The sequence below is a fragment of the Muntiacus reevesi genome, chromosome 1 (genome assembly GCF_963930625.1).
Source record: "Muntiacus reevesi chromosome 1, mMunRee1.1, whole genome shotgun sequence".
In the NCBI taxonomy this organism is placed as follows: Eukaryota; Metazoa; Chordata; class Mammalia; order Artiodactyla; family Cervidae; genus Muntiacus; species Muntiacus reevesi.
Window position 1 is genome coordinate 257,978,648 of NC_089249.1, and position 11,650 is coordinate 257,990,297.

General features: G+C 37.4%; 1 protein-coding gene across 4 annotated transcripts; it reads left to right on the forward strand.

Moving 5' to 3' along the window:
* The first annotated feature begins 394 nt into the window (after positions 1-394).
* ZCCHC9 (zinc finger CCHC-type containing 9) lies at positions 395-9,363 on the forward strand. Of its 4 annotated transcripts, XM_065919076.1 has the most exons (7): positions 415-526; positions 1,964-2,370; positions 4,817-4,967; positions 5,295-5,387; positions 7,525-7,593; positions 7,628-7,662; positions 8,767-8,869. In XM_065919076.1, the coding sequence occupies exons 2-7, from the start codon at positions 1,987-1,989 to the stop codon at positions 8,803-8,805; spliced, it is 771 nt and encodes a 256-aa protein (XP_065775148.1). In that variant the 5' UTR covers positions 415-526; positions 1,964-1,986; the 3' UTR covers positions 8,806-8,869. The 4 variants fall into 4 exon arrangements, with proteins under 4 accessions (XP_065775145.1, XP_065775148.1, XP_065775144.1 ...); XM_065919073.1 differs by lacking the exon at positions 7,628-7,662 and having other exon boundaries at positions 395-521; positions 8,767-9,363; XM_065919072.1 differs by lacking the exon at positions 7,628-7,662 and having other exon boundaries at positions 8,767-9,363.
* Positions 9,364-11,650: the final 2,287 nt, after the last annotated feature.

The window sequence follows — 11,650 nt, forward strand, 5'->3', positions numbered from 1 at the left end:
TGCTGTAGTCCACGGGGTAGCAAAGACTTAGACGCGACTGAACAACAACAAAGGAAAACCTTAAGTCCCTCTTGCCATTAATTCCAAGAAATGTTTGCCTAATTTTACAAATGAAGTCCAGTACAAAGAGCACTACTTAGGGAAGCCTTTTGGGCTCCCATCGCCACGAATCCTCTCATTCGTCGCCCCCACTATGCCTTGCGTTCTGCACAGCACAGATCGTACACTCTTCATCTTCGTGTCCCCGGTGCCTAGCGCGTGCCCTTCAAACACTGCGCCCTCCACATTTACTAATTAGCCACTTTCCCCGGTACCGAGGTACACTGCAGCGCCAGACAGGGACGCCTCTGCTAGTGAGCCAATTGCTCGCCGGAAGTGACGCGCTGCAGGGTCGACGTGCTTCCGGCCTCGGGTGTCGTCGCCGCCGCCGCCGCCGCCGCCGCAGGGAGACGGGTTTCTCTTGCCTGCTAACTCTGCTGCTCTGGGGGATCCTTGAGTGGCAAGAAGCTGCGCGTGAGAGAGTAAGGTGATAGGATCTTCTCGTTCCCTGGGACCCGGCGGGAGGGCGCAGGAACTGGCGGCTAGGTCCCCAAGGGCCCCCAGTGCCAGGTGAGGCTGAAGCACCGCGCTTCGTGGCGGGCCCAGGCGGAGCGCTGGGATCTGTCTCAGCTGTAGGGCGCTAGCCGCATGGGCCGGCGTGTCCAGCCTCACTGGGGCCGGTCGGAAGGAATGGACGCGACCGACTGGATACTCAGAACTCCCCCAGTTCCTTGTTCTCAGGAGAAGGATCATCTATCTCCCCTTGAACGGCCCCATTCCCCACTGTGACAGCCACAGGATCTGCATCGACGAGTGTGCTTGTGTGGTGTAAAGTGGCGTGCAGAGTTCCACGCCTGTTTATTGGCTCCTTCCCACAGCTTGTGTTGAAGAGATGTTGTGGCCGAAGCTGAGGTTTTAACACTGGTTAGTGCAGGGGATGCTGCCCTAGAAGGGGGCGTGCTAATAGTCGGAAACGATGTGAAACAGCTGGGTTGGAAGTAGCTTATACTCTGATTACAGGAGACACAGACATAAAGAACAGACTTTTGGATACAGTAGGGGAAGAAGAAGGTGGGATGATTTGCGAGAATAGCATTTAAACGTATACAGTACCATATGTAAAATAAATAACCAGTGGAAGCTTGCTGTATGAAGCAGGGAACCCAAAGCGGTACTGTGTGACAATCTAGAGGGGAGGGAGGGGTTGGGAGGTGGGAAGGAAGTTCAGGAGGGAGGGGACATATGTATACCTGTGATCTATTCATTTTGATGTATGGCAAAAATCATCACAACATTGTAAAGTAATTATCCTCTAATTAAAAATAAAAAAAAAACAAGAGGAAGACTTGGCATTATCATGTGACTATAAATGAATATATTCTGCTTATCAATCTTCCGGAAGGAGTTGTAATGACAACCCCATGCTTAAGGACAGGATTTGTGTATACTTACTAATTTGCTGTACAAATTATTTGTGATGAAATGGCAGATTGTGCAAAAAGATTGGAAGAAAGTAGACCTGGGCCTTGGAGATAGGCAAATAAACTAAGAAAACTGCAAAATTTGGGAAAAGTAACTTAATTTACTATTACCATGTGATTTCATTTTTGAAATAATTTGGTTTTTTGCTGAATTGTTTTCCAGTTTGAAGCAAGTATTTATATCTGTGTTTGTTTTTTAATTGTAGCTTTTTTTTTTTTTTAATTGGAGTGGTAGCTTCTCTGGCAAGGGCTAGATTTACATCACAGGTATGTCTATGCAGCATGTTATAGAATTAAATATATAGATCTCTAAGTTAAGTTAAAAAGTCTTCTAATAATTAACACTCAACATATGGGCATCGTTGATATAGTGATACAGCATATATCTTTAGTTTTATTTTTTTCTTTGAAATGATGACTAACTGGCCATGCTTGTCTTAAAGATTGATACACCTCTGATGAAGCTATGACCAGGTGGGCACGAATCACTACCACACAGAACAAAAGACCCTTTCCTGCAACATCATGGGAGGACATGAAGAAGGGGTCCTCTGAGGGACAAAGCCAGAATCTTCCAAAGAGTAAACAACTTGAAGCCAGTAGGCTGTCCCTTAAAAATGATGCCCCCCAAGCAAAACACAAAAAGAATAAAAAGAAAAAGGAGTATTTAAATGAAGATGTGAATGGATTCATGGAATACTTAAGACAAAACTCACAGATGCTTCACAATGGTGAGGTGATAGCAAAAGACAGTCAGAAAGTAAGGGAAGAAATTGAAGTTGTTTTAAAGAAAGACAGTCGGCGGGAAGGAAGACGATTAAAAAGACAAGCAGCAAAGAAAAATGCAATGGTAAGATTATCACTTCCATCACATGTTATGTTGTATGATTGGAAACTTATTCATACACGCACATACATATTTTAGCAGAGTGTGATTGTGGCTATGTGCTAGACTTAGATGGCATCTTTTGAGGGCTAGTAGTAACTCTAGGATTTTTGTTTAGCACCTTGTATATGCTAGACACTTGATGTAGTGATCAATTATCACAACAAAACAAAGATGGTGGCATTATTTCCATATTTTTGGTAGAAAACACCAGTGTGCAGATAGGTTAATTATCTTGGTGAAAGCCTTTTAGCAACTAGCAGAGGAGAATTCAAACCCAAGAAAAGGTGTTAATATTTGAGTACTTAGATTAGTGGCTAGCACACTATATGTGTTATTAAATAAATGTGAACCTAAATGAGCTGCTAACTCTATGCAGTCCAGCCAGAAAAAAGAAAAAGAAACTTAAACTCAGAGTCTGACTTTAAGATGTTCTCACCCCTTCCAGTAGCCCTTTTTCAAATAGCCATTTTTTGAAAAAAGATCAAAGTAAGTGAGAAAGTTAAGTACAATAGGTTAGATATGTGTGGTTCCTGTTAGTTGGAAGGGATGTCCTTTTATCTTTATCCATGAAAAACTGTTGCACAGAAAGAAAATCTAATGTGTGGCACTGGTTAGTAACAGAGTAACAGTTAGTAACAGAGCAGAGTAATGAGCTAAAACTCCTTGAGACTCTCCCTGCTCATTACTTCCCTCCTTTCCCGTGTTACACTGAGAAGAATGCTGGAGACTGCAGGTTTATTTCTGCATTCCCAAGACCTAGATTTTAAACTGTTTCAGACACAGGAAATGAAATACTGGTATAATTCTTTCCGTTCTCTAGCAAAGGATTCTTCTAGCAGGATAATGTATAAGAATCGAGATTTGTTGCTATTTTACAGTTTTATTTTTTAATAGACTTACTAAATGTAGAGCATTGTTTGCACCAATGTAGACTTGAAATGTTGCAGCTTCCATAAATGTGGCTTCTATTCGCAGGGTTATTTTTATGCAGTGTCATATTTAAAGAGTCTTTTGTAAGATTCTTTTATAAGCTAATACTGATAAAATATTCCTTATGAATAAATTGGTATAGAAAAGACAGTCATTTCTATTTGGATCAAGATAGTCTTGTTTAAATTGTGTAGTTATTTTAAAGTATTTTAAAGTCAAGTTAATTTAACATGAAGATAATTTTAAGATAATTCTAGGACTTTCCTGGTGGTGCAGTGGTTAAGACTCCACATATCAATGCAGGGGGCCCCAGGTTCGAGGTTTGATCCCTGATCAGGGAACTACATTCCACATGCCCAGCTAAAGATTCTGCAGGCTGCAAGGAAGATCGAAGATCTTGAGAGCTGCAGTTAAGACCCAGCACAACCAAATTCATAAATATTTTTTAAAAAATTTAAAGATAATTTCTTCGACATAGGCAGTGTGATGAATTACATACATTTTGAAAAAGTTTAGTATTATGACTTTAAGAGAAAATTTATGTTTTTAATTAGGGGGAAAGACATTGTTTTTCAAAACAAAAAAAGGAATTCTATACAGTAAAGCATATGCTTTAATACTATAAGGCTTGTTGAGACCCTTCAATTCATTTTCTTACTTTTCTTGGTATCTCAGACTACGCATCGGTTCTTAATTGTTAATTAAAAAATGATGAGCTATTTTATTCAAAAACCGTTTCCAGTTTAAATAAAATGTTTTAAATATCTACCATCTTTGATTATGACTGATACTCTTATTCATTGCAGCAAAAAATATCCTCCAAATTGCTAGGTAGTATGTAAAGCAATGAAACTATTGTTCAGTGTTATGGTGGAGGCAAATAATTCACTAGAATTATACCTTTAAAATGTACATATATTCTAAAATGAAGCCTTTGTTTATAAATATTAAGGAACATGTATAAAAGATATAAAAATTGTAAAGTATAATTTTTGGTATGAAATATAAGATATGAATCACAACTTAAATGGAATCACTTGACTGAAATTCATTCTATTATGTGAACTTTAAAAAGTGATGGTATTAATTTTAAGTGCCAGTTTTTATGGTCATTGCCTGTTTCCTCCAAAAAACTCAGTTTTTCTAGATACAGACATCCCCATTAATGAAGTAAAATGTAGTAAGTCCATATTTGCTTAATTCATTTAAGCAATTACTTTCTACAAAGATTTACACTTTGTCTCCTAGACTGATAGATTTATGAATTGAGGGTTTTCAAAAGTACTGAAACCCTCTGATAAAAATGACGGTTTCTCACAGTTTAGGAGAATGTGAAACACTTTTTTCTACAGATGAAATACTGAGAGTTCAAAAAACAGAACTAGACAACTTTAAAATGGTATTGTTTTCTTGATGACTAGAATTAATAAAGCCAGTGTAGTGTTGCAGTGTGGAAACTCACGTTTTGTTTTCTCAGGTATGTTTCCATTGTAGACAACCTGGCCATGGGATTGCAGATTGCCCTGCTGCCCTTGAGAATCAAGAAATGGGCACGGGAATATGTTACAGGTGTGGATCCACAGAGCATGAAATAACCAAGTGCAAGGCTAAAGTAGACCCAGCTCTTGGTATGTTGTTGTCGTTGTTGTTGTTGTTTTTCCTATCAAATTTTTTTATTTGGTTAATGAGCAAAGTGGCCAGTAAGTAACCAACTGGTTTTTTCATTGCTGACAGAGTTTGTTATGAATGTGTCACTTAATATTTTGAAATCAAATGTGATTGAACTTTAAATTAGGTAACAACAAATATGTTTTCTTCTCAGTGTTTTAAAGTAATATGAATTACACTATATATATATAGATAGATATAGATAGATATCTGTATCTATGTCGATGTATATATACACACACATCCATATGTATATGTAACTAAACAGGAACTGTTGATCATTACAGGTGAATTTCCTTTTGCAAAGTGTTTTGTTTGTGGGGAAATGGGGCATCTGTCCAGATCTTGTCCTGATAATCCCAAAGGACTTTATGCTGATGGTGAGTACTGTTACTCTTGTATGTTGAAAATGGTGGTGAATCATCATGCAATTGTGATTTAATTTACGTTTAAACAGTTTTTAAATAAATTCCTGAATAAGTGGCAAAATCTCTAGAATTTCATTATTTTTATCAAGCATTATCCTATGGTGACTTAGAGGTAAAGACTCCGCCTGCAGTAAAGGAGATGTGGGAAATGGGGTTTGATCCTTGGTTGGGAAGATCCCCTGGAGAAGGAAATTGCAGCCCACTTCAGTATTCTTGCCCGGAGAATCCCCATGGCAGAGGAGCCTGGCAGGCTACAGTCCATGGGCTCACAAAGAGTCGGACACAACTGAGCAACTGAGCACACATTCTGTGTACTAGACTTTGTGTAATTTAACTTGATACATCAAGTCAGAAAAAACTGACCTCTATATTTCAAACTATTTGTACTTACTTCAGTATCAGTTGTGAGAATATGTTATAAGTATCTACTTTTAAACCTAACAAGCAAAAAGATTATTTCTCAAACTAATATAATATTTAAAAAATAGTGTGGTGAATTTAATCTCAGCGTAGCATAATATTTTGGGTAGAAGGGTTGGTACTCACTATTCTGGATTTTTTTTTTCTGACTGTTTTTCCTTAGTTTATTGTCCGGCATGGGCCATGTAACATTCTTCCCTTTGGCACAGCTAATGTCTTAAGGTGCCCACAATAAAGTCTGTGATGTTTAAATCTTTAGGGAGGAGGTTGGCATCTGTTAATGTGAGTCATTTATTAATGTGATGCTGGTACCATTAGGTTCTAGACACTTGTTGTGTCATGTCCTGGGTTCCCTTGCAGAAGTCCAGTGAAAAAGCATAGCTTTGGAGTTAACACTAGTTATAGCCTCAGAACTACCACTCGCTAACTGTGGGACTTTTGCCAAGTTATTTAACTTCTCTCATCTCAGTTTCCTCACCTGTGGAATGGAGATGAGAAAATTTTACTTCATTGAATCTAAGATGCATTTTTTTTTCACATTTTAATATATCTGAACTCAATGTATCTTAATATTGGTGGGTGTTACATAATAGGCTTTTTTTTTTCCAGAAAGGAATGTAACATAATGATATATCTTATAATCAGTGGTGTCTTAGATTTGATGAATTATGATATTTTACCATAAAGAGTTATGAGGATTAGAATAATTATTAAAGTGCCTCCTCTGTTTCACTGTGGCATCTACAGCAGTAAAGAGTCTTGGACCTGAAAGATGCTCAGAAGTGTCTTTCAGTTTTGAACTTAATAAACAGGCCATATAATATGATTAGTGAGCAAAGAAGCCTTTGTATGTTGAACCAAAATGACTAGATATAAAAAGTGTGGCAAGGGGAGTAAGTCACAGAAAAGGGTGAGTTCATCCAAGTTTATACCCTGTGAAAGTCATTTTTCTGAGTAAGTCATTTAATATTATGAGCATGATCATGAGAATGCTTGACCATTAAGCAATGGTGTTTGACTATTCAGTGAAAGATTCATTTTAGAAAAACTCATTGTAGGACTGTGTTGTAGTTCACAGTCCTGGAATCTTGCTTAAAGTAGGCAAATAGGCATTTTTATTAGACTTTGGATGCCTGGCAGATAAAGGCACTGATATAAAAGTTAATTTCATTCCTTTTGTAAATACTCACCCCCATCTGACTTGTATAGCAGGACAGTGGTTTGTATACTTTTTTGGGGGGAGAGGGCATTGATCATTAAAGAATCTGATTAAAAACTGTGGACGTTCTCCTCAAAAAATGCATCTGCACACAAATTTTTCAGAGTTCATGAGCCCATGCCTTTCTAACTGTGGTTTAAGACCCAGGCTTCCAGGCAGTGGCTCCTGGACACTCCAGAGAACAAGTATCTTCCATCATATCTCACTTCTCTTTCCCACATCTCCCTTGAAGGTCAGGGGCAAGAAATGGTGGGTTGATAACAGTTTAGTGCTCAATGAGGTTAAGAGGCATGGAGAATAGTTTTATTAATAGGAATAAGTTGTTCCTGGCTTCAGCTACCTTTGCAACTCAAAAGGTTATGAGGACCAAATAAGATATGAAAGTGCTTTGAGACATTAAGTATCCTATGTAAATATCAGAGGTTTTCAGTGACTCTGTTCTTTTTATAGGTGGTGGCTGCAGACTTTGTGGCTCTGTGGAACATTTGAAGAAAGATTGTCCTGAAAGTCAGAACTCAGGTGAGATCTCTGGCTGTCTGATTTCCTATTACAGTGATGACTTCATCACTTCTTTATCAGCAGTACCAAGTGAGCATTAGCTGCTGTTCTCGGGTGGGAAAAAAAATGATCAGTAAGCCCCAGAGGACCCTGATTTTATAAAGCATCTTATTCGTAAATATTTACATTTGTTAACTTATGTGTTTAATAATAAAGTCAATTATATTACTTAAAAATATTAATTTGCTAAGAAAATAAGAAATATGAGAATAAGTTGTAGTATTGTTTTGATTGATAATGCTCATGTATGTTCTGAAGTCAGAAGGATTCCAAGTTGGTTGCAAAAACTTCCAGAAATATTTAAATTGTGTAATCCACACAGTATCTGGCCAGTTTATATTTTCTTCCTAACAAATACTCCCCTTGGTCATCTAAAACTTCATAAATGTTTAACAAACCTAAAACAGATATTGGGGGATGTGGAGACCACTGTTACATTAGTTTGCCTAGATTAGAATGGTGATAATCTGTATGAAAGGAGGTGAGACAGTAGGATAGCCCAGAAGTGCTTCTTGGAGAAAAAGCACATTTCTTTCTACATCAAATGGTCATAGTACTATTCAAATAAGTCTGCCCATTCTTACTTCCTACCCCTAGCATTTGAATTTGAAAACCAAGAGTTCTTGTTTAGAGTCTTGTCTAGAAGAAGATAGTCTTTACTACATTGTAGGCAGTGAGATTGAAATGAGAAGTGGAGTTTGAATTCTCCCTCCTGGGAGGATTGCCACTTCCCAAATGACAAGACTGACAAGCAGATGTTGTATAATTTCACAGGTGGAATCTTGTGCATTTAAAACTGATGCTTCATAAGTCTTGCTGTTTACAGTCTCTTGGAATTCATTGACTCTATAATGATGAACTCTGGGAAAGAATGAAAGAGCTTTCTCATCAACTTGTGCATTGCAAAGCAGTTGCTGCATTTCCCTAATTGGGATGACAAATTGCCCATGTACTCTGAAATCAAGGGTTATAATCAATTACAGAATTGCTCACTTTGCTTTAGTGATGGACTCTTCTCTCTTTGTGATTATGCATGTCAAAACTAGTTCTTTTGCTAAACCAGTACCAATCAATCTAGGTGGGTGTATTTGATCACTGTCTTTCTTACATTTTGAGTTTTCTGTGTCTTTACAGATCAAATGGTCACAGTTGGTCGCTGGGCAAAGGGAATGAGTGCAGACTATGAAGAAATTTTGGATGTGCCTAAACCACAGAAACCCAAAACAAAAATACCTAAAGTTGTTAATTTTTGATGATTAGTACTGTTGTTTGTTCAACATTCTGAACTGGGCCTGCTTCACAAGTTGGAGCTGGACTGTCCCTTGGAGGCCTGTATTATAGATATCAGTATAATTTAGGTGTGGTCAAACCAGTTCCTGAGTTCTGTCCATCAAGGGGCACTTCTCACATTGCTTATAGAAGATCACCGAAAAAAAGTATAAGATGTTTAAAATGGATTTTCTAAAACAATATATTTTTGACCAATAGAACTTAGGTGTAACTAAGTTATTATATACCTGATTGTAACAATCATTTTTTTTTTCAAAACAAAATTATGCATTAATATGAACTAGCCCTAAACATAGGGTAACTGCTTTGCATTTGGAAATGAATTTGTGGCCCTGTTGTTGGTTCAAAGTATCAATTTATCATTATGTTAGAAATTTATTTACAATTGCCACAAAATGTATTTTTAAAATATTAAATAAAAATTCACTTGCTATTTACCTAGTTTTCTGAATACCTAATTTTGGATTGAATGAGCCTTGGTAATGTCCATATAACAATGTCTTTGAAAACATGATCTTTTATGAATCCTAGATGAGATTAATTTTGATTAATGTTATGTTTTAGTTTTGGCATAAAGATTTACAAACTATTGAGGTTAAAATAGAAGAGTACCTCTGCTTAATAGCACCTCGCTCTTTGCCCCTGATTTTCAAGAGAGAGATTCAAGCCAAAATTCAGTTTGGGATATTTAACCAGAATGGTGATGGCATGTAAGAGACTGTTTATCAAACTTAATAGCATTTTGTTCACATGTTTTAGATGAGTCAGGGTGAGATTCAGGCATCATCATAATAGAGTTAGAACACTAATCAGAGACCCATTAGCTTCTTTGTTTGATTTGATGAATACATGCATACTTAATACACATATTTCACAAGGCTTAAGGCTCCCATTGTACTGTATAATGGAATGAATTTGTTGGATTGTGTGTTTCATTTGCAATTTTACCTGATTGGATGCATTTGTAACAAAAGGAAACAGCTGTGATTAGTTACTGATGTTTTCAAAAGCAAAATATTTACCAAATAAGAAAAGGAACACTTTTCTGTTTTAATGTCTGTACATCTCAACATTTCTAATCTTAATAAGAGCTGTTCTTTTTTTTTTCAGCAACTGAGGAAAACATAACACAATTTGACTCAGCATACCAGAGCTTAAGGAAATGAGTATCATTTCAAAGGAATAGCACAAGCCATGCAGCTGGAAAAGGATAGCAGTGCTGTCCTAGTCCTTCAGCGTGAACACACCCAGATTTATCTCACCTATCCTATGTGGAGCAAAAGGCTCTGGAAAGTCAAAAACCTGTCAGCTGCAAGCTAAGTCTGATGTTTTTTATATAGACTTTAATGCAGGGATGTCCGTTTTGTCTTCCTTGCAGTTACTGTGTTTCGATTTTAAGGATCTATCTACAGTGAAATTAGAAATACATTTCAGGTGCCCAATATAATGTTGGGAAAGTATGTGGACACTTTTTTAAAGGAACTCACCAGAGATGGAAATTCTGATGTCCTAAGAGATTGCAGGTTACTTACTGTTGGTTATTTTCTTAACAACGAATGCTGAACGAGGAAGGCACACATTTACTTTTTCATTATAGATTTCCTAAGGACAAGGACCTACTACATTCTTGGTACTCTTTCAGGCACTTGAGATTGTGGCAGTGAATAAGACAGATAAGGCCACATGCATTCTGCTGAGGCTGCAGAAAGGAAGGCAGCTTTAGGCACAAAAAATGCATATCGGAACTATCAGTAAAAATAATATCAGAATGTCAATATTTATAACATTTTATAAATATTTTGTTGAATTCCCTAAGACTTAGTTGTTAGCACTCTTCTTCCTTCTAGTCCTTTGGAAATGTCATCTCTTTTTACAAGCTCATCTTTCACTTCTCAGGGGCTGACTCCTGAATCTACGTCTAGCCCTAAGATCCTTGGTTTTAGTTCTGTGTGCTCACCAGCCTGCTGGACATCCTTAATTGGATGTTGCACTGACACCCCAAACTCATAGTAGCTTTAAATCAAATCACTTCCGCTGAGGGGAAAATGAACAAATTTCCTTTCTTGTCTCCATTTTATCTAGTACAGTTATATTCCAAGCCTACAGTCTTGAATCTCAAGTTATTCTTTTCTTGACATTCCCTCACCACACCCCAGATTCGACCCGCTCTGACTTTCTTCAGGCCTCTACTTGGCAGTCTGCATAGTAAAGAGTCTTATGACTAGTCTTATAGGAAATAGCCTTTTCCTCATCCCAGTAACTTTTCATTCTCTTACTCTAAATTTTCTCCATAATTTAAGTCCCTGCCTAACATTATTTGTCCCCTCTCCACTGGATTATAGGTTACATGAGGGCAGGCATTTTGAGTCTTACTCATTATACTCATAAGTACTTGGTGCATACAAAGCATTCACGCTTGTTGAATGAACGAATGAATTAAATGAATATGTGACAGAATTAGACTTAACAGAGAGATGACACATGTGGCTGGACAGCTACTTTAGATTGGAAAATCAAAGGAAGGCATCTGAGGGGAAGACTTGTAAGCTGAATTCTGGATGACAAGAGGAAATCTGTTATGAAGATAAGGAAAAAGAATATTTAGGGACAGAAAATAGTCAAAGCCGTGAGCTTGCCCTATTTGAGGATCAGAAAGAAGATGTGATCTTTTTGACTGACTTCCTTCACTTAGTATAATGTTTTCAAGGTTCATCCGTAATATTCCATT

Excerpts from the sequence above, each read along its gene's own strand:
- ZCCHC9 (XM_065919073.1), top strand. The coding sequence starts at position 1,987 with ATGACCAGGTGGGCACGAATCACTACCACACAGAACAAAAGACCCTTT. Across the intron at positions 2,371-4,816 it reads CAGCAAAGAAAAATGCAATG|GTATGTTTCCATTGTAGACA; the intron begins GTAAGATTATCA and ends TTGTTTTCTCAG. Across the intron at positions 4,968-5,294 it reads TAAAGTAGACCCAGCTCTTG|GTGAATTTCCTTTTGCAAAG; the intron begins GTATGTTGTTGT and ends TGATCATTACAG.